The sequence below is a fragment of the Orycteropus afer genome, unplaced genomic scaffold, assembly GCF_000298275.1.
Source record: "Orycteropus afer afer isolate SDZICR_OR568_19922 unplaced genomic scaffold, OryAfe1.0 scaffold00066, whole genome shotgun sequence".
In the NCBI taxonomy this organism is placed as follows: Eukaryota; Metazoa; Chordata; class Mammalia; order Tubulidentata; family Orycteropodidae; genus Orycteropus; species Orycteropus afer.
Genome location: NW_006921653.1, coordinates 6,377,532 through 6,398,854, shown reverse-complemented (window position 1 = coordinate 6,398,854; position 21,323 = coordinate 6,377,532). Strand labels below are relative to the sequence as shown.

The 21,323-nt window shown below is 40.6% G+C and overlaps 1 protein-coding gene across 1 annotated transcript in view; it reads right to left on the bottom strand.

The window, feature by feature from the left end:
• WWTR1 (WW domain containing transcription regulator 1) overlaps positions 1-21,323 on the bottom strand; it is a 169,553-nt gene that overhangs the window by 58,304 nt on the left and 89,926 nt on the right. The window contains exon 2 of the mRNA XM_007940185.2: positions 7,516-7,652. Within this exon, the coding sequence (XP_007938376.1) occupies positions 7,516-7,652 (137 nt within the window). The remainder of the gene's footprint in view (positions 1-7,515; positions 7,653-21,323) is intronic.

The following is a 21,323-nucleotide window of genomic DNA, read 5'->3' as shown; positions in this document are numbered from 1 at the left end:
GGGCCTTTGTCAAAGATCAGCTGACTATAGGTCGATGGATCTATATCTGGGTTCTCAATTCTATTCCATTGGTCTATGTATCTGTCATTGAATCAATACCAGGCAGTTTTGACTACTATGGCTGTATAGTATGTTTTGAGATCCGGCAATGTGAGACCTCCTACTTTGTTTTTCTTTTTCAGTAGTGCTTTGCTTATCCGAGGTCTCTTTCCTTCAGGATGGCTTTCTTACAGAGCACATTACTGGCACTTCCTCTGAGCACATGGGTAGCAGAAAAGTGGGAAAAACAAGGCTACCAACTAATAATAACAGGTGTAATGAAACACTTCTTTGGGTACTTTGTTGTTGCTGTTGTCAGCTGCTGTCCCATTGGTGCTGACGCACAGCTACCTCATTCACCACAGAACAAAACACTGCCCAGTCCTGCACCGTCCTCACACTCACTGCTATGCTTGAGACCACTGTTGCAGCCACTGTGTCGATCCAACTCACTAACTCTCTGTTTTACCAAGCATGACATCCTTCTCCAGGGATTGGTCCCTCCTGATAACATGTCCAAAGTACATGAATTAAGTCTTGCCATCCTCGTTTCAAAGGAGCATTCTTAATTGTGCTCACGAGGGACCTGTACGTAGGCCAAGGGCAGTTGTTCAGACAGAACAAGTGTATACTTCATGTTTGAAAATCTTCATCCAAGACATATTTGTTGGTTCCACTGGCAGTCCATGGTACAGCCAATACTCTTCACCAATACCATAATTCAAAGTCATCAATTCCCCAGTCTTCTTTATTCATTGTTCAACTTTCACATGCATATGAGGCAAGTGAAAATACCATGGCATGGGTCAGGGTTATCTTAGTCCTCAAGGTGACATCTTTGCTCTTTAACACTTTAAAGATGTCGTGACTACTGCTTTCATGCTCACTGATTGTGGATCCAAGTAGAATGCAGTCTTTGACATCAATCTTTTCTCCATTGATCACAATGTTATTGGTCCACCTATTAGGATTTTTGTTTCCTTTATGCTGAGGTATAATCCATACTGCAGACTGTAGTCTTTGATCTTCATCAATAAGTGCTTCAAGTCCTCTTTGCTTTCAACAAGCAAGGCTGTGTCATCTGCACACTGCAGTTTGTTAATAGGTCTTCCTCTAATTCTGAGGCCATGTTCTTCTTCATATAGTCCAGCTTCTCAGATTATCTCCTCAGCATACAGATTGAATAAGTATACTGAAAGGATGCAACCCCGATGCACACCTTTCCTGATTTTCAAACATGAAGTATACACTTGTTCTGTCTGAACAACTGCCCCTTGGCCTACGTACAAGTCCCTCATGAGCACAATTAAGTATTCTGGAATTCCCATTCTTTGAAATGTTATACAGAATTTGTTATTATCCACATAGTAGAATGTTTCTGTATAGTCAATAAAACACAGGTGAACATCTTTCTCGTATTCTCTACATTCAGCCAAGATCCATCTGATACCAGCATTGATATCCCTCATTCCAAGTCCTCTTCTGAATCTGGCTTGAATTTCTGGCAGTTCCCTGTCACATACTGCTGCAACCATTTTTGTATTACCTGCAGCAAAACTTTACTTGCATGTGATTTTAATGATATTTTTCAATAATTTCCATATTCCGTTAGATCACCCCCCTTTTAAATGGACCCAGATATAGATCTTTTCTAGTTGGTTGGCCAGGAAGCTGTCTTCCAAATTTTTGTCATTTATGGCAAGTGAGCACTGCCAGTGTCAAATGTTTGTAGAAACATCTCAATGAATATTCATTCCATCAATTCCTGGAGCCCTGTTTTTTGCCAATTCCTTCAGTGCAGCTTGAACTTCCTTCAATAACATTGGTTCTCAATCATCTGCTACTTCCTGAAATGGCTGAACATCAACTAATCCTTTTTGGTACAGTGACTCTGTATATTCCTTCCATCTTCCCTTCATGCTTCCTGCATCAATATTTTGCCCATAGAATCCTTCAATACTGCAACTTGAGGCCTGAATTTTTTCTTCAGTTCTTTCAGCTTGAGAAACGCTGAGTATGTTCTTCCCTTTTGCTTAGCTAACTCCAGGTCTTTGCACATTTAATTCCAATAAGTTATTTTGTCTTCTCAAGCTCCCTTTTGAAATCTTCTGTTCAGTTCTTTTATGCCATGTGCCAAGTACCAATCCATGGATACCTAAATACTCAAAACAACTTCATGAGGCAGGTTGATACTATCATTATCCTTATGGTGGATGATTTGTTTGTACTCATCTACTTACCTAAAAGTTGGTGGTTTGAACCTACCCAGTGGCACCACAAAAGAAAGGCCTAGAGATCTGGTTCTGTAAAGATTACAGTAAGAAAACCCTATAGCACAATTCTTCTCTGTAACACATGAGGTCACCATTAGTCAGAATCAAACCCATGGCAATGAGGGATTTTTGTTTGTTTGTTTGTTTTAAAAAAAAAACTACTGTTATCACTATTTTATAGATAAGAAAAATGAGACCCAGGTTAAATAACTAACTCAGCTCATAAATGTCTAACCCAAGAGAAAGCTAGTTTTGACTCCAAATTTTTCCTATTAACCACTCTACTAAATGGCTCCCTAATCCACCCCATGTCTACTTCACTACCACCACCCTAACAATCAATCAACTTCCATATCACGCTCCATTTTCTCAAACCTCATTCTTCTATATATCATAACAGGGTCTCTGTAGAGAGCGTCATTTTTTTTCCTCCTGTTTGTTTCATTATCTCCTCCTTTAAATAAAATTTAGTGAATATTTACAGGAATTAATAACAGCAACAACACACTTATAAGATATGAGATCCTGTTTGGTTTGTGTTAGGGAAAAAACCAACTTTCATGTGCATAGTAATTCTCCATAGTATTATTTTCATAATACCATGAAATACATAGTAATTCACTGTGTACTGGAGGACTCTAAACAAGTTGTCAGCCCCCAAGTTATGACAGCGACAGGGCTTCCACCAAGTGGTAATCTGTCTCCTTTACTCTCTAAAGTCCTCCAAGGTCTTCCTTTCTTCTTCCATTCACTGGGTATCTCTGGGGACTCAGGCTGAAAGGTCACCAGCCTGTTTAGGCAAAACCAAATAAGGAAAACCTTACAGACAATCCAATTTTGTGAATACAAGAACTAAAATTTCAGTTAAAAACTAGACCAAATTGGAGATGGCTGTTGGGATTTAAATATATATATATATACTTTTCTTCCTTCCAAATCTATTTCATTTTACTCAGTCATTTGAAAATTCACTAAGTGAAGATACACAACAAACCTGTCAATCTTCAGAGAGAAGCTTTTTCACCAGATTCTCATGCAACTGACAAGAGAATCCCCTGTTTCACAAAGCCATTTATTTTAAGATAAGAATGTATTAGAATAAGAAGGCACTCATTCCAGAATGTCTTTAAGTGGTGGGTCTCTTCTCCTGCAGCTAAAATATGGTTTGATTTACAAGCCACATTTCAAGAATATATTTACTGAAAAAAAATAAGATTATCTACTGATAACAAGAGGAGCCTTGGTGTCACAATGGTTAACTGCTCACTTGATAGCTCAAACTCACCCAGCCACTAGGTGGAAGAAATATGTGGCACTCTGCTTCCAAAGATATGACAGTCTGCCTAGTCCTGGGGGCAGTTCTACTTTGTGACATGAGGTTGCTGTGAGTCAGAATCAATTCCACAGCAGCCAACGACACTGATAACAAAGAGGAGGAAATGAAACACTTCCACCAGAGGGCATTATCCTCACTGAAAAAAGTAATCCCGTGTTCCTAACTTAAAGCACTATCCAATCTAAGCAGTGCTCAGTTTTTTGGTTTGTTTTTTCCTTGAAAGTCTCCATGATGAACAATGAACAATCTGACATTGTATAGTTAAATAAAATATAAAATAAAACAAAACTTTTCTATCCACATTAAAAACTAACACCAGTTGCCACTGAGTCAATTCCAACTCATGGTGATCTCACATGTGTCAAGGTACAACTTGTTTTCCATAGGGTTTCTGAATGGCTGACTTTTTGTAACTTGTTTGCCAGGCCTGTCATCCAAGCCACCTCTCGGTAGACTTAATCCTCCAACCTCTGGGTTAGCAGCAGAGCACATTAACCATCTGTACCATCCAGGGATTCCTCTATCCATGTGAGTGATAGTAATAATAAGAAGAAGCATTTATGTAAGAACAAAAACTTATATAATTGACCCACACTATTATTAATCTCCTAATTTACAAATGGGAAAAAGAGGTGTAGAGAAGTTAATAATTTGACAAGGTCACTGAACCCGACTGAAATCTTGGCAGACTGGCTCCCAAGTCCGTGTTACCTAACTTACAGAAAAATAATAAAACCCTAATAGAATAAGCCTTATTTCTGGAGGCATTTAGCTGTGTCACTAACTACATCATAGTTCTAGAAATGCACAAAATTAGCTTACAAAAATTCTATCATCTGATAGTAATGGTATGCGTTGTATTTTTTATCATCTTCTCAGGTATATAAACACCTCCCATTAAAGGGGACTTATCAATTAAGTTCAGTTATTTGACAGCTATATCCCACTGAAAACTACCAAAATTCTAGATTACGAAGAAAAAGAATGATAATAAAGAGTATGAATCACAGGCAGAGCTATAGCTTGAAATGAAATGAATTCTGAGTCAATCATTTATTATTAGGACCATACTGTCATTCTCTAAATTATTCCCCGATCTTTGGATCTATGTGACTCTCTCTGTTACACATCATCCTTAGGACACTTCTGCAATTCTCTGTAGGCTAGCAAGACACTTCACAATAGGCAAATAAATACACAAGTATCACAAGGGAAAAAATACAGAAAATGTGTCTTGAGAAATTTATTGCTCTGATTTATTAGAAATCTGGAAAGTAAGTCATTTTAGTCAATCGTAAGTGAACTTGTTTCAGAACTTCAGTACATCTTTAGATGTATTTTACTTAGTACAACTGGGATTTTAAAAGCATGTGTGCACATGTGCACACATGAACACACAAGCAGATTCATATGTACTTTAATACGAAGTTTCAAGTATTCAGAGTCCTTTAAATTTAATTAATCCATTTCCTACATGTTGCGTAACTTTAAAAAATTAAAGAGAGTGAATAAAAGACTATGAACAAGGATATTTACTCCAGTGTTGCATGTACTAGCAACACACTGTAACAATCGAAATATCCATTAAATGTTGTTGCTGTTGTTGTTAGGTGCTGTCATCTCTGACTCATAGCGACCTTATGTACAACAGAACGAAACACTACCCAGTCCTGTGACAGCCTCATGATCCCTGTTATACCTGAGCCCATCACTGCAGCCACTGTGTCAATCCATCCTGAGGGCCTTCCCCTCCTTTGCTGACCCTCCACTCTACCAAACATTAGATAGGAACTAGTTAAGTAAGCTAATTATAGTATATCAATATGTTGGCCTATTGGGTAATTCAATGAGGGATTTCTGTATGGATGGATATAGAAATGAAAAAAGGAAGGTACAAAAATGTGGGCATAACATGCTAGCGCTTGTGTGAAGAAACACATACACACACAAAACTGGAAACACCAGGTGGCTCTGGAAAGTAAACTGGAGAAGTGGAATAGAAGGAAGGTTTATGTTTTGAACACCACTTTGAAATGTCTGAACTTTTTTAACCAGGTCCATGAATAATCCTTTCTAATTACAACTGACTGTAAAGTTAAACGTAATACTTTAATAATCAGCCTTTAGAATTTCCACTGCAAGTTAAACAATTTAAAGAAATCTTCCCACTGGTCCACCACCACCTAATTTGGGCTTCCTTTACTCTGCTACACTAGCATCTGCTTTCTACAGGAACTCTTTTACACTTGGGACAAAGAGCTCACGGGAAGTGTTCATACACCACTGCTGGTAGAAGCATTGGTGCCATTTTCTTTGATCTGCCCTTTAGATAAAAAACATAAGAGAGGTTATTCCAGACCATTTGCTTTTTGGATATAATTTACGTCTGCAAGCTTTAAAACATTAAGTCTAGACTTCCTGGAAGAACAGACAATATATTCGTTTGAAGCTGACTCGAGTCTACTTGAGTTCATATTCACTTTGGCCACAGTCTGAGGGAAGGGTGTCCAGGAATAACTCTTCCATTTTTATCCTGTTGGTTCCTGAAAATCCAACAGGAGATTCTTTTCACTCCCTAAAATTAACTGTTTCATGTATAAAGCAGTATCTGGGTATCTGATCTTAAGTGGAAATATTACCTGAAAATGGCAAAATCTTTTATAAAGCCTTAGTAACGGCCCCTTTCATTTTTCACCTTATAAAGGGAAAAATCATAACTTTTTTTTTTTTTTTTTTAAGTGAAGGCAATCAGCAGAAAACATTCTTTTCTGAAGTTTAAAATCACACTTAGGCATTCTAAATGAAGTGGAGAGTGAGTCATACTATCCCAGGACAGGTATGGGGAGGAAGGGAGGAGCCACCTGTAGGTGATGCAATGGTTAAACGCATTCTAAAGTCAGAACAATCTTGGTTCAAATTCTAGCCCTGCTATATCCATAAGCTATTTTACTTTGGAAAAGTTTCCTCATCTATGAAATGGGAATTCTGTTACTTATTACAGTGTCATTGTGAGAATTTAATAAAGCTTGAAAGCACCTGGCATTGTGTCCGTCACACATTAATATTAAACCCAAAAAACCCATTGCCATTGAGTTGATTCTGACTCATAGCGACCTGCATTGGGTTTCCAAGGCTGTAATTCTTTACAGAAGTGGATTGCCTCATATTCCTCCCATGGAGCAGCCAGTGGGTTTGAACCACCAACCTTCTGGTTAGCAGCCAAATGCCTTATTCACTATGCCAACAGAGCTCCTTCACATTAATATTACCAAAAACTCCAAACCAAACTGACTGCCGTTGAGTTGGATCCGACTCCTAGCAACCCTTCCTTGGGTTTCTGAGGTGGTACCACTATGGAAGTAGATTGCCCAATCTTCCTTCCAAGGAGTGGCTGGTGGGTTTGAATGACCAGCCTTCTGCTTAGCAGTCAAATGCCTTAGGCACTATGCCACCAGAGCTCCTCACGTTGATATTAGTTAATATTAATTCCTTATGGAAAGACAAGAATATAAGGCCAGAATCATAACATTTGGAAGTCTTCAGGACTCAAAGACATAGAAAGGGGTCCACATTCTACTTACCTTAATCTGAAATAGAAGACCTAGGTTATTTTTTCAAAGAACCTGAATAAAGGCAATTAGAGGGAATGCCAAAAATGTAGTGGAAACCTAGGTAGCAGTATCATGAACTGTGTGTCAAAGAGGTCAAGAAAAGAAGGCAAAGCCAAAAGAAGGATAGTGCAGCCAAGAGGGAGGAATGTTCTCCAGGCCCACGGTGAGGCACTGAGACAACTAGGGCTGCTCTGAGCTCCAGAGCCCCTTGGTGGAAGACCTGTCCATCATTTCCTAGTAGAAGCTGTGGGCTTACCGAGATTTGGCTGGGACACTGCCATGGCCCTCTGAGGCACTGGTGTGGAAGTTGCGGCAGGGTGGAGGTTCATATGATTCAGGGGCTGATTCATCGCCTTCCTAGGGTCTTGCCATGTGGTGATTTTTTCTATGTGACTAAAAGAAGGAAAACAATTATCTTTTTAATTGTCAGCATCATTATCATTATTACCATCACCAATAACAGCACAACAGTTAAGTGACGCTGAGACATGGGCTCTTCCCTTGGGATTTGCTTACAAATGACTTGCAAATTGTGTTTGTTTTCATTCCAAGTCAGGCTTGACCATTTATCCCTCCATCCAAGTCAGGCACACTGAGGACTTTTCAAGGCAGTCTCTGAACCCAAGCCCCTGACTTAGTTGCCTGGACTGCCTCTAGGAACAGCAAGCAGGTTTTTGCTTGACCTGGGACAAACTCCAGCTTATGTACATCCCCTCAGCCATTGAGTAGCCCACATTCCCCAGTCTCACGTGCTTTACAGGCTTCAATCAATGGGATGCTATTGTGTGAACTCCTTTCCTGAAGCAGAACCTATGTTCTCCTGCCCCATAGCCCTCCCACATACTCCTAGCTTATGTAATTGACATAATGAGGATACCTCCGCCTGTCTTCAGCCAAAGACAGGGCGCTTGGAAGCAATCTAGTAAACATGACATTACTGACCTTTTACTACGCATAAGGTACTACGAGTTCCACTCAGGTCACACATAAATCTCTCAAGAAGCTTAGCTCCTACCAAGCAAAGTAACAACTATGTAGCTAGAGGATAAAGAGTACCTGGAAATAAGTATAGGAAGGTTGACAAATGTCAGCTTACAGAGAAACTAAGATGTTGAGGTATTAAGGTTTTTGAGGAGAAGATGTATATGGTCAGACGTTTGATTACATTCTATTTCCAATACTTGTTGGTAGGACTTAACCACAGAGAACCAGCCCAACAGCCTTCTGCCCAAGATTTCCAATATGGCCTCAGAAAGCGGATGGGCCTCCAGCTCTGCCGACCACCACCCAAACCACATCACAAAAATACAGTCAAAAGTGAACTGGCAGGAATAAAATTGGTAGGAATGCCTGGTGCTTTGTAGATCCAATCCATCAACCTCTACTGTTGTGACAGTTTATCTACTGTATTTTTCTTTTACAGATGAGCAGATTCATCTGGTGCCACTACTTTCTGAATGGCATCAGAGTATCCATAAAAGACAAGAAACTTTAGTCTCCAGGTGATACAAATGGTTAAGCACTTGACTACTAGCCAAAAGGTTAGTGGCTTGAACTCACCCAGAGAGGCAACTCTGAAGATGGGCTTAGCAATCTACTGCCAGGAAGTCACAGCCTTGAAAAGCCTCTGGAAGGTTCCACATGGGGTCACCATAGGTCAGAATCAACTCAACGGCAGCTAACAGTAACAACTTCATATTATAAAGAGAACAAACTTTGACAGCAGAAACTGAATGTCATCCCTTTTTCTGGGCAACCAGGTTTGCCTCTTCTAAACCAACTGGCAATATTAACCCCACATACTTAGACACACAAGCAAAGAAATATGATTGCTCTTTCTGCCAAACACATTTTAATTTCAAATGACAATGACCTCTTTTGGTCTTTACTGTAGGAAAACAGTCTTCCTATCATTAGATTTAATCTTAGCTGTTGGAATGACCTCACGCTAGAGTTGCATTGTCTTATTTACTTTTGCTTCTGGTGGCATAGTGCCTAAGGCATTTGACTGCTAACCAGAAGGCTGGCGGTTCAAACCCACCTGCCACTCCTTGGAAGAAAGACTGGGCAATCTACTTCTGTAGTGATACCGCCTTGGAAATCCAAGGAGGGGTCTCTATGAGTCAGGACCAACTCGATGGCAGTGAGTTTGGTTTGGTTTGGTCTGTTTCCTCACATTTAAATGCTGCCACTAACTAAAATTCTTCCAAAACTTGAAGTTGCCTCATACTGTTGACCTTGGGGAACTCATCCATGGCCTTGAGCGAAAACTTGGATGTTTTCCCTAAGAAGGTCTATAAATGAACATAATGACAAAGTTGGCCTCAGTAGCTACAAAGAAAACAAAGTTCAACTGGTGAATTGTAACATGTAAATGCCACCAACAATCTTCATGTCAATGAACAGGGAACAACAACAAAAAAGTCAAAAATGAACTGGTGGGATAAACATAAAAGAACTGAGACTAGCTTCTTAAAAGAAACAGAAAAATAGGTGGGGACAGAATGAACTAAAGACATGAGAGTCATTTCCCTGAGCATAAAAAATAGAGGAGAAAAAAAGAAAGGAAACAAAACAATGTAAGTAACCCTTCCAGCCAAACAACTGTAGTTCTGTTTAAAGTGTGTGTAAAATCCTTTTATAACCTCTGGGCAGGTGAAAACGCATAGCCAACCTCAGGAGGTTTGTCGCAGGCTTTTGGAGTAAGGAATCACTTGATGAGGATATCAGAGTTAAACTCTCTTTAACAAAGTAATTAAAGCTAAGAAACCCTTTGCTATTCCTTCAAGACTGTACTATTAAAAATGTTTTCTAAGGTAGACACGCCTTACATAAATATGTCACATCACAGCAACAGGAGAAAAGGATCCTCCGCTCTCCATAAACCTTTCATAGACACTCTGACACCATGGATACTGATGCTGTGCTGGTTCTAATATCACTGTTGCTGTTAGCTGCCATCGTGTTGGACCCTATGCACAACAAAATGAAACACTGTGCCATTTGGGGCCATCCTCAAGATATGTTGTGGATCAGACTGTTGTGATACACAGGAGTTTTATTGGTTTATTTTCAGAAGTAGATCACCAGGCATTTCTTTCTAGTCAACTGTAGTCTGAAAGCTCTGCTGAAACCTGTTCAGCATCAAAGCAGCATTCAAACCTCTACTGACAAATAGGTGGTAGCTGCAAGTGAGGTGCACTGGCCAGTAATCAAACCCGGGTCTCCCGTATGGAAAGTGAGAATTCTACCGCTGAGCCAGCAATGAGATGTAAAGAACACTGCTGTGGTCAGAAACTCAGCTACCAGTAACACAGGAGCTGGAAAGATGCATTCCCAGATCTTGTGCTCCCCTCTGCCCTAGGGCACAGCTCACTACATCCCTCCCATGCTATCAAATGGACTGTGACACCAATTCAGGTGAGGGCAGGAGCACCCAGCACAGAATGCCCTGCAACTGCCCAGCTTCTAAGGAGAGCCACCATGACTTAATGGCCTCTGTCCCCTGGGACTCAATCAATGTGGGGCTTTCTGGATGGGCCATCCTGCCCTCATCCTGGTAAGTCTGACCCTGAAGATGCACAGCTCACCATGGGGCTTGATGTTCCAGGACTCCCACAATGCCATGGGAGACTGCAGCCCATTCTCCAAACTCCACACCCCAGCCAATGCTTTCAAAGAAGTTTTGTTCCCAGCGGATTTGTTAATTAAAAGTGTCAGTCACTGTATTCCTCTAAGACTCAAGTATAAGAGGAAGCCTTTCTTAAGGGAGCAGCTCTCATTGCTCCAAAACAACTCTGAGAGGAAAGGCATGCAAATTCCCAGCCTCTGCAGACTTGTCAACCCGAAATCAGCTTAAGTCTAAGACTCAGCTTATATGATGTCAAGAGTGGCTCAGTCTGAATGCAAAAAGCTAGGAAGAGAGCATGGCTCACAAGAGGCACTTAATATATTGCTGATGGTCTGACTTAAAAACTAAATTCTCCTATTGTTCAAATCATTTAGTGCCTAAGGCTCCCGCCTTCCTTTCTTCTCCCTCCCCATTCTCAAACCCAGAATATGCCTTTTACTCTTTCATTTTGCTGTCTCACCTCTGCTCCCTCTCTCAAAGTTACTGAGTCATTTCCCTTCTCCAATTTCTCAGTGTAACCTTACTATTTGCCAGGGCCTGCAATTTAGCTAGGTTAATCCCCACTTCCTATTGTCCCCATCTCCTTCCTATTTTCATTCTCATGCTGAGTCTCATGGAAGAAAAAGTGTCTCTGCTATTTTAAAGTATAATTTTCCTTGAAAAGTTTTATAGGTATATATGTATATGACAAGAACTCTGGTGGTGCAAACACTTTAAGAACTTGACTGCTAATCTAAAGGGAATCTGGTAGCATAGTGCCTAAGGCACTTGACTGCTAACCAGAAGGCTGGTGGTTCACACCCACCAGCCACTCCCCACTCCGTGGAAGGAAGATTGGGCAATCTACTTCTGTAGTGATACTGCCTCTGAAACCCAAGGAGGTGTCCCTATGAGTATGAGTCGGGTCCCACTCAACAGCACATAACAATAACAACAACGGCTAATCTAAAGGTTGGTGGTTTGAACCCACCCAGTGACTGCAGAAGGACCTGTGGATATGCTTCTGTAAAGATTAAAACCAAACTCACTGCTGTGAAGTTGGATCCGACTCACAGCGACCCCTCCTTGGGTTTCCGAGGCGGTATCTCTATGGAAGTAGATTGCCCCATCTTCCTTCCGAGGAGTGGCTGGTGGGTTTGAACTGCCAGCCTTCTGGTTAGCAGTCAAGTGCCTTAGGCACTATCCCACCAAGAAAATCCTGAGGGGCAGTTCTACTCTGTCCCAAAGGGTCCCTATGAGTCAGAATCTCAAGGGGCTTGGGTTGTTGTTGTTGACCAAACAATTTGCACTGATACCTACAAAGATTGGTGATTTTTTTCTTTCTTATCTAAACTCTTCTGCAGTTTCTAGATTTTTCAGCAGTGAACTATGTTTTCATAAGCAGTAAAAACAAAAATATCCATGAATGTCCAAAAAGAAAACTGATGCATAGATATGCAGTTACTAAGGACAAACTCCAGCTTTGTCTCTTATCTTTGTGTGGCCAAAGTAAAAAGGGAAATGGAATCAATTACCTAGCCCACACTGTTTATAAAAAAAAAGAATACCAGTTCTTTAAGGAAGGAAAACTATTTTTGACACCAAAATATACAAATATTTTTTGGAACCCCCCCCCCAAAAAAAAAAAAAATCCCCACAAGGGATTCTCATGGCACACCCTGGGTAGACAAGGTGCCTATAACAAATATTCAACAAATATTCATGGAGTGGCTTTTCCCCTTCTTTTGGGGACCTCTTTGATCACCACTTCCCAGATAGCTTCCTTCTTTCAGTCTCAAGAAGACCAATCTAACATCTGCTTCTCAAAGCATCCAGAGTCCCCACCTGGAGGACTGCCAAGGTCGGGAAAAGAGTGTCAGCTCTCAGGCCCAGGAAGCTGCCAAGGTGAGAGAAAGGTCAGCACTACTGAGTGGCACTAAGTGACATTTGGCTGCAAATGGCAGCTTATGAAAAACTATGTTGTGTGAATTAGTTATTTCCTCTTAGATTATTAACATGTTCTTCAATAAAGACAGATTTTAAAACTCCTTTTATTGATTAGGAAAAACTCTGTATTGGGGGGTTAAAAATGTCATTGGAATTGTTGTTGTTGTTGTTTGCCGTCGAGTTGGCCCCGACTCATAGCGACCCCTCCTTGGGTTTCCGAGGCAGTATCACTACGGAAGTAGGATTGCCCAACCTTCCTTCCGAGGAGTGGCTGGTGGGTTTGAACCACCAGCCGTCTGGTTAGCAGTCAAGTGCCTTAGGCACTATGCTACCAGAGCTCCTCCGCACTAATCTGGCTAATAATTCATTACAATTGTCATGTACTTTTTCTTTTGTTCTTTCATCAAGGCAGTGGCAGTACCACCACCTTCTCAGCTACCTTTTTCACTCTGACTGCACCCCTCTTTAGGCTCCTGTTGTTGTTGTTATGTGCCACTGAGTCAGACCCAAGTCACAGCGGGCCCTCCTTGGGTTTCCGAGGCAGTATCACTATGGAAGTAGATTGCCCAACCTTCCTTCCAAGGAGTGGCTGGTGGGTTTGAACCACCAGCCTTCTGGTTAGCAGTCAAGTGCCTTAGGCACTACGCTACCAGAGCTCCCCTTTAGGCTACTAGGGACGGTTAACTTTGCTCCCGTTTCCTCCCCTTTAGCCACTGCTGGTGACACAACAACTGAAAGCTTGGCTGCTAACCAAATGGTCAACATTTCAAACTCATCCAAGGGCTCACAAGAGAAAGACCTGGCAATGCTTCTATAAAGCAAAGAAAAGCCTATGGGGCAGTTCTACTCTGTAACACATGTGGTCATTAAGAGTTGCAATTGACTTGACGAGACCCACAACAATACCTGCTTCTTAGGAGTCCCTCAGTGATATAAACCCAAAGGTTGAGGTTCAAGGCCACCCAGAGGCTCCTGGAATGAAAAGCCTGACAATCAGCTTCTGAAAAATCAGCCACTGAAAACTGCATGGAGAACAGTTCCACTCTGACATACACGGAGTCACCATGAGTCAGAGACAACTCACAGGCAACTAGTTTGGGAGGTGGGGGGCGCGGTATTCCTTCTTGATCTTTCACCTTGATGACCACAATGGCCTCCAGGCTTCCCTTCCTCCACATTTTCTGGTCTTCCTCCCTCCCTCTATCCCTTCCCACATCTTCTCTATCTCATAATCCATTCTATATCCCTCTTCAAAACTCTTATCTCCAAAGACAGCTGGGATCCAAGTCACCTCCAGCTCCTTGGTCCCCTTGCCCACGAAATAAAAATACTACTCACACGAGCATCTTCTAGGCACAGCAGTCTCCTGTGAGACACTACGGGGCCTTGGAGACCACAGTCTTGAAGCCACACAAACCTAGATTTTAAGGCAAGCTGTGTGACCTCACTGTGTGACTTCACTGGAAAAGTCATGTATCATGTAACCCATCCAAGTCTCAGAACCTATATCCAGGTTGTTACTGTTACAAGGTACCGTCGAGATGGTTCCAACTCATGGTGACACTATGTACAACAGCATGAAACACTGGGAATCTTAGGACGGCCAAAGTCCTTTACAGATTTCAGACCAGTCTTCTAATCTCATAGACTCAGCTGTGTGTGGAAGACCAGCAACATTTGGTTCAGGTTTACTCAACAAGCACAAGCCTTGTGCGATCCACAAGGCTCTGGATAAGTTTAAAAATGAGAAGGATTTCGCAAATGTAAAACTCCGAGGAGCAGCAGAACCATAAAGGCAAGAATTCAATCTTACCTATAAAAATAGGCTCCATCAGCTTCTTACTGCCCAGGAAAGGGCCTGGTGTTTTGGATGAATCTACCCTCCAGTCTATGACCTATTATATTACACTAAATTTATGGAAGGAAGCCACACAGCAAAGATTTTCTCAAACAGAGAAGGTCTATGCAATACATTTTGTATTGCTGGAAGCCTACAAAAGACATAAAAATAGGAATGATGACAAGTGTTTCATTTTGAAAAATATCTAGAGTTCTTAGCAACATGCAGTTTATTCTATGGGCAAAGATTTCATCTTCAAATATATGTGTTTCCTCCTCCTCACAGCCCCACCTCTTTAAATCTATTATCATTTCATATTAATGTCAGATGTTATGCAGGGCTCCCTACCATATACAGAGGGGTCTATGGGTGGTGTGAGTGGTTAACGTTCAGCTGCTAACAAAAAGTTAGCAGTCCACCCAGAGGCAACTAGGGAGAAAGTCCCAGTGATCTACTTCTGAAAAATCAGCCATTGAAAGCCCTGGGGTGAACAGTGCTATTCTGACACACATGACATCACTCAGTCAGAACAGACTCCATGACGACTGGTTACTATCAACAAAGTTGTTAGGACAGGATTTGGAAGCAGCCTCCAACCTGCCTCTTCTTATACCATAACCTAGATTATAGAGAGACCACACTACTAAAATGGGAATTTAAAGGCAGCTTGGGATCATAAAACCAGGACTGGAATCAAAACTCAGGACATACTCAATGCTACATTTATTTCTTCATCCCCCTGGTAATCACAGTTCTTCTTTCACCTCTTCCTACACTCCCTTTGAGTTTTTTGTGTGCTCCTATTTCTCTTCTAATGGAGTATAAGCTCTTCAGAAGACAGCAAGGTCCCGGTGACACATGACAAAGTGCTGTGCACATAGTAGGCATTTTAACAAACAATGTTTTCACAACTCCCATAATCTTTATACACCCAATTTAAGGTATAAATAAATTGTCTTGTTTCTAAAAATCAAGCCTGACTTTTTTTTTTTAATTTACAAAGCCAATTCACCACCTTCTTAATGTTACAATAAATGTGTGTACACAGAAGACAATTTGCTTAAGAATGGCTACATGAAACAATTTTGCAACTTAACTTTTTGTGAACCAGTTCAGTTAAGACCCAGCAGGGTTAAAAATGTAAATTGAAACAGGTTTGGATGATGTTGATATTAACTTGCCAAGGAGATGTGACCCTTCATCAGTGGGCAACAAAAGCTATTCCAATTTTCAGTCTTTTACCAGATAGCAAGACCAGCCCCAGACTTAAATGAAAGTTTTTAAATTTTCCTATTAGAATATAAACATAAAAAGACTAGCTTTCTTTTTTGTTGTATTTCAGGGATAAGTGCCACCTATAATTAAATGAAACATGTTAGCTATGTATTGCTAAACAAACTTCAAGACCTCAGAAAGACACATCATATCTTGCACTTCTTTGAGTGGTACTTTTCTTGGGGGGGGGCGTCAATGGTACTTAGCTCTTGCAACTAACACCACAGATGGATCATAAGCATGAAACAAGGACAATGGAAAACACACTATTTCTCCCAGGTCCAAACGCACACTTCTTTTTCCAGGTATTTCCCTTTGTCTCCTAAAACCAGAATGCAGTGGGAGCCCCATCACAGTGGGGGCTGCCCCCACTGAGGTGCTCAGTTCATGACCCACATCTAAGCTGGCAACCGGCCAGATCCCTCTCATAATCTTAGTATTAGTCCCCCTCCTGTAAAATTTCCCCTTGTCCATAAACCAACGATCCAGTTGTATAATGGGGAGTTGGTTTTTGATCTTCCATCCACTGACAATTGGAATTAAAACCCTGGAGCTTCACATGGCTGAATACATATGTTCATGTTTCCATTTATTTCTAAGGCAATCAACCTTTCTAAGTTTTCATTCTTTTATTGCTATCCCAATTGATGACTCTTCGTCCTAAAGCAGCTGTCATAACATTACAAGCAGTTACAGTTCTTCTCCCATAGTGCCCAAATGCTAAATAGAACCATCGCCTGCTAGTCTAATGCACTGGAATAAAAGGTACAAAGAGGTAAAGTCAGACTTCAAATGCACATAGCAGACACATCCATCAGCAAAACATTTATATCATTCATATCATTAAACCCCAAAGCTGTGAAAAGTGACTCTTGTCTACACAATAAAAGTGACTTCACCTAACATAAGTGCATTGGGTGAGAAAGCTCATCCTTTGAAACCACAAAGAATTTACAGTTAAAAGGTTTCAGTCAGATTGCACTTAGACAGCTAGCTCATCAAACATAGCTGCAGTCTATGACACAGGAATAATAACTCATATATAAATAGGGGATTTTTTAGGATCCTCTAATAAAAGATGATACAAGACCAGAAGTATTATTTTGGTGCACGCTTCCGGTCTCCACCATTCACTTGCCAATTCAAAAAATTCCAGAGTTCTCTGGAATTTCGAATGAATGGCAGGGATTGTATTTTTAACTACCAGGCTCTAATCCTTGACTTCCACCACAGCCTTGCCAAGAAGCCTCCACTTGTTTAAATTACCAGCAATAGTAGCACCAGCAGCGTGAAAAGTCTATTAGCACTTCCGGCGTGGCCAGCTGTGGTGATACATCTACCTCAAATCTTCTGCATGAGCACCACTGACATTTCTGCAGACTCACTCTGTCTAAATCTATTCAGTCAAGGTAGTGGCTGAGAAAAGCAGAGCTGCTGTCAGCCCGAGAGGGCGGTATGAGAAAACTCATGACTGTAATATCCGTGGTTCCTGCAGGGATTTATCGACCAGAGTTCTGTCCCTGGGTGGGAAAGAAAGGGACACCATGAATGTGCCATTTCTCAGAGAAAACCACTTTGGGAAGCCAGTAACTCATCAACACAGCCCTGCAGGGTGACTCACAGGCCTCATTTCTGAGGGTAAGGAGTCAGTCATTGTGTTACAGATACCCAGTCATAGGCTTCGAGAGCCCCAATGTCACTCAATACTGGTAAACTTGACTTGGCCTCTGCAAACTGACCCAAACTCCTGCTTAACTTCATTTTCCCTACTCCCTGAAAACACAAGAAGAAAAGGAGTGGGAGTTTTTGTTTGCTTGTTTGCCTTAGGCCAAGAGCCATACTGAAGAACTTTGGCTGTTTAGCAAACATTATTATCCACAACTAGTCTTTTTTTCTTCCTCCCACGACTCCACAGCACATAACAACAACAACAACATGTCTGGATCAATAATGCTATTGGAAGATTTATGATTCACCTTAAGTTTCTTGTGTTGAAGATGAACAAAACTACTGAGCATTCATTTCACTATGTTTTATTATTTCCAGATACTGAGTACAAGACATGCACTGGGTAGAGTTTTTATTCTACTTTTCCCCTTTCCCCCAAACAAACACATGGAACAGGGAGGATAAGTAGAGAAAAGATAAGACTCTTTATAAATGGTGAATTCTAGGATTATCAATAGGAAGTCCTTTGTATTCAGCCATTTTTTTCATATGACAAGTATTTACAGTGGGGCTACATCTTCCATGGGGATTCGGTTCCAAAATCAGCTTTGGTAAGTGTGGAGTGTGGTTAACATCATCACTGAAAATCCTTTAAGTGGCCTATAATGTACAATGTACTAGGTTTTGTGTATATTATTTTAACTTTTAAATTTTAAAGTCCAACAGGGCCAGTTTCTTCCAGGCTTGGGGTACGGTGCTGTTTCATCTGGCTGAGCTCCAGATGAAGTGGTGCTGAACCCAAATACATATGCTCGGATTTGCAAGGACCTCAATGATGAATATGTATATGGTGCTGAGTGCCTGTAGGGCCTTTTGGTCTGGGATGGATATAACAGAAGATGACTTAACCTCAGCCCTTGAGGAGGTGACAATGAAATTGGTGGGGAGGTGGTGGCAGTGAAGCAGTGATCCATAAGGAGGATAAGAGCACAGACCCTGTGGTTGTTATTATAAATGGTCCAGAGTCTGTCTCAATAGCTATGTGTTAGTTACAATCCCCTTATCAGTGTCACCTGACATCTGGGAGGTGCTTTAATCTCCCAATCAAATTTTAAACAAAGTTTGTTTTTAAGCCACTGAGCTACTTAACTCTAAATCTAAATGCTAAAACACTTTGAAAAATGTTTTTCCAAGCACTCTGTGTGACACATGTTTTTAACATGTTGTTTTTCCAGCTGTTCTTAAATGAGACATTGACACACAGATTGCCTGCTCCTAAGACACGCCACATGTAAAATATCCCAAGGCTAAAACTTCTATTGCCCTCCTTTCTCTTCTAATGGGGCCAAATGAATTAAATGTCACTCGCCACAAAAAGAGGGCAAGGCCTCTTCAAACCAAACATTCTTGTAGGTTAGTCTAGCTTCTCCTCTATTCATGTGAAGAGATTAAATTCCTTTTTTATTGATTTATTTTTATTGTGGGTTTGTTTGTTTGTTTTTAATTCTCAGAAGGGGACAAGCCACCCTGGGTTCTGGCTATTTCAGAGTCACTTTCTGCACATGTTTAATAAGCATGACACAAATGGGAACAGAGGAAAGGTTGGCATGAGCCCCAGAATCTGGATAGAGAACGGAGGTGCCTTTCAGAGTCAGGGCCCTATTTTCAAAGAGGTGGTTTAAAGAAACAATGGTAGAAACTGAGGCATTAAAAAGGGACTGAATTAGGCATTGGAGGCAGGGGAGAGAGCCACCAGAGGACCCTGAAAATCATCACCAGGCAACACTGCTTACATTTCAATGTTTCAAAGCCAGCCCACAAAATTTCTTTACATATATGTCTTGGCAATCTTTTGTTGAAAGTATCACTCAAATGAGGCTGAATGGTGTTGTGAATGTGAAGTTCGTCTCTGCTATTAACCTGTTAGGAAAGCACTGTAACTCTGCTCCTATCAGCCTCCATTTCTTCCACTGTAAAATAGGCCCAAGGACATCATTTCACAGTATTGTTTTGAGTATTTCATCAAATAATAAAAGCAACCCACCAAGCACAGTGCCAGGCACATATGACATTCTATACATATTAGTTTCCTTTTGTTCCCTTATTAAAAGTTGTCCAAAGTGTTTAAAGGGATCTGAGCAAAAAGAATGCAAAAACACAGCAGACACACGACAGTAGAAGGAATCCAAAAAAATGGGGTGGACATACTGCAGGAAAAAAATTCACTGCAAAAACTCCAGAAACACTTCATTTCATAATCAGACTAAGTAATAACTGATCCAGGGACAAAGATATTTTTAAGACACAAAATAGCTAGCTAACCACAAGCCTCAAACAACTCCTCCACCTCCTTTTTTTCCATTCTAATCACTCTCAGATCCAGTGTGAGAAAAGGCCAAGGCAGGCAAGGGATCCAGTTGCAATTCCTTCAGTGCCCATTAGACGCTCTTGTTGGTAACAAGTATCCCGTGTCAACACAAGATTTCCAGCCTCACATTTAAAGTAGAAAAGGGACTTTAGCTTGAAATAAAAAATAGAAGAGCAAATGCTAGCAAGTTAAATATTTAACATGATGAAAAATCTGGAAGCAATTAAAGATGATGGCTGTACAACAGAATTAATGTAACTGATAGCACTCAATTATACAACTGAAAAATGTTAAATAAGCAAATGTTGTGTCATATGTGTGTGTGTGTGTGTGTGTGTGTATGGACAATAAAGGGAGCATCTAACGGCTTATCATCTTCCCTGACAGAGAAGTGTTCAAGAAGATTTAGGCCAATTTAATATCATTTACAAGAAGGAGGCAATAGTTCCAAACAACTGTGGGTTTACGGATTAGATACAGAAATTCAAGAAGCTTTTGTGATTTCAACTAGTGGAAAAACAAGGTTATCCTTAAGGGGAAAAAAGTACTGTAGTTTTACATAAAGAATGTTTATGCAAACTCCAAATACATTCGTTTTGTGCCTAAAGACGGATGTTAAAAAAAAAAATTTAATGTACTGTTGCTTTAATTTTGCTTTATTAATGCACAGAAATATATATCTGTTTTAATTATGACTTATTTCCTATTTAAACCCCATCCCTCCTTCACTAAGGCAGTTGATACAAATTCTCGTATAAAATAAGCATCTATTTGTGTACATGTATTCCATTTTGATATGATTTTAAACTTCTTTAATGTTAGAGAGAACACTGAGCACCCATTAATCACAGTCAAACATAACTCTTAAGCAATGCAACAAGTATACAAAAATTATGTGCAAGAATGTCCACTGCAGTTTGTTTACATCTTAAATGTGTTATGATTAAATAAATTATGGTACAGCCACACAGTGAAAGACCAAGTAAACATTATAAATGATATAGATCTGTATTTGCTAAAATGGAAAGATGTCTACAATACATTGCTGGTATAGAGATAGAGAAAGAGAGGAAAGAAGGGAGGAAGAGAGAGAGTTATGATGAGGGACTGGGTTTTACTCCTATCTCTATGTGTCCCCGTGTGTGTATACTTTTTTCATTTTGTATAGTAAGCATTATTTTTCTAATCAGAAAACCAAAGACAATGAAAAAGCTATCTTCCCCCAAGTGAATCCACTCCATGCTTAAAACAATAATGTCGTATTCCGGCAAGATGGCGGACTAGGCAGAAGGATTGCACAGACCCTCTTCAACAAAGAAAAGGGAAACCAATTAACACAGACACAGAAGATAATCT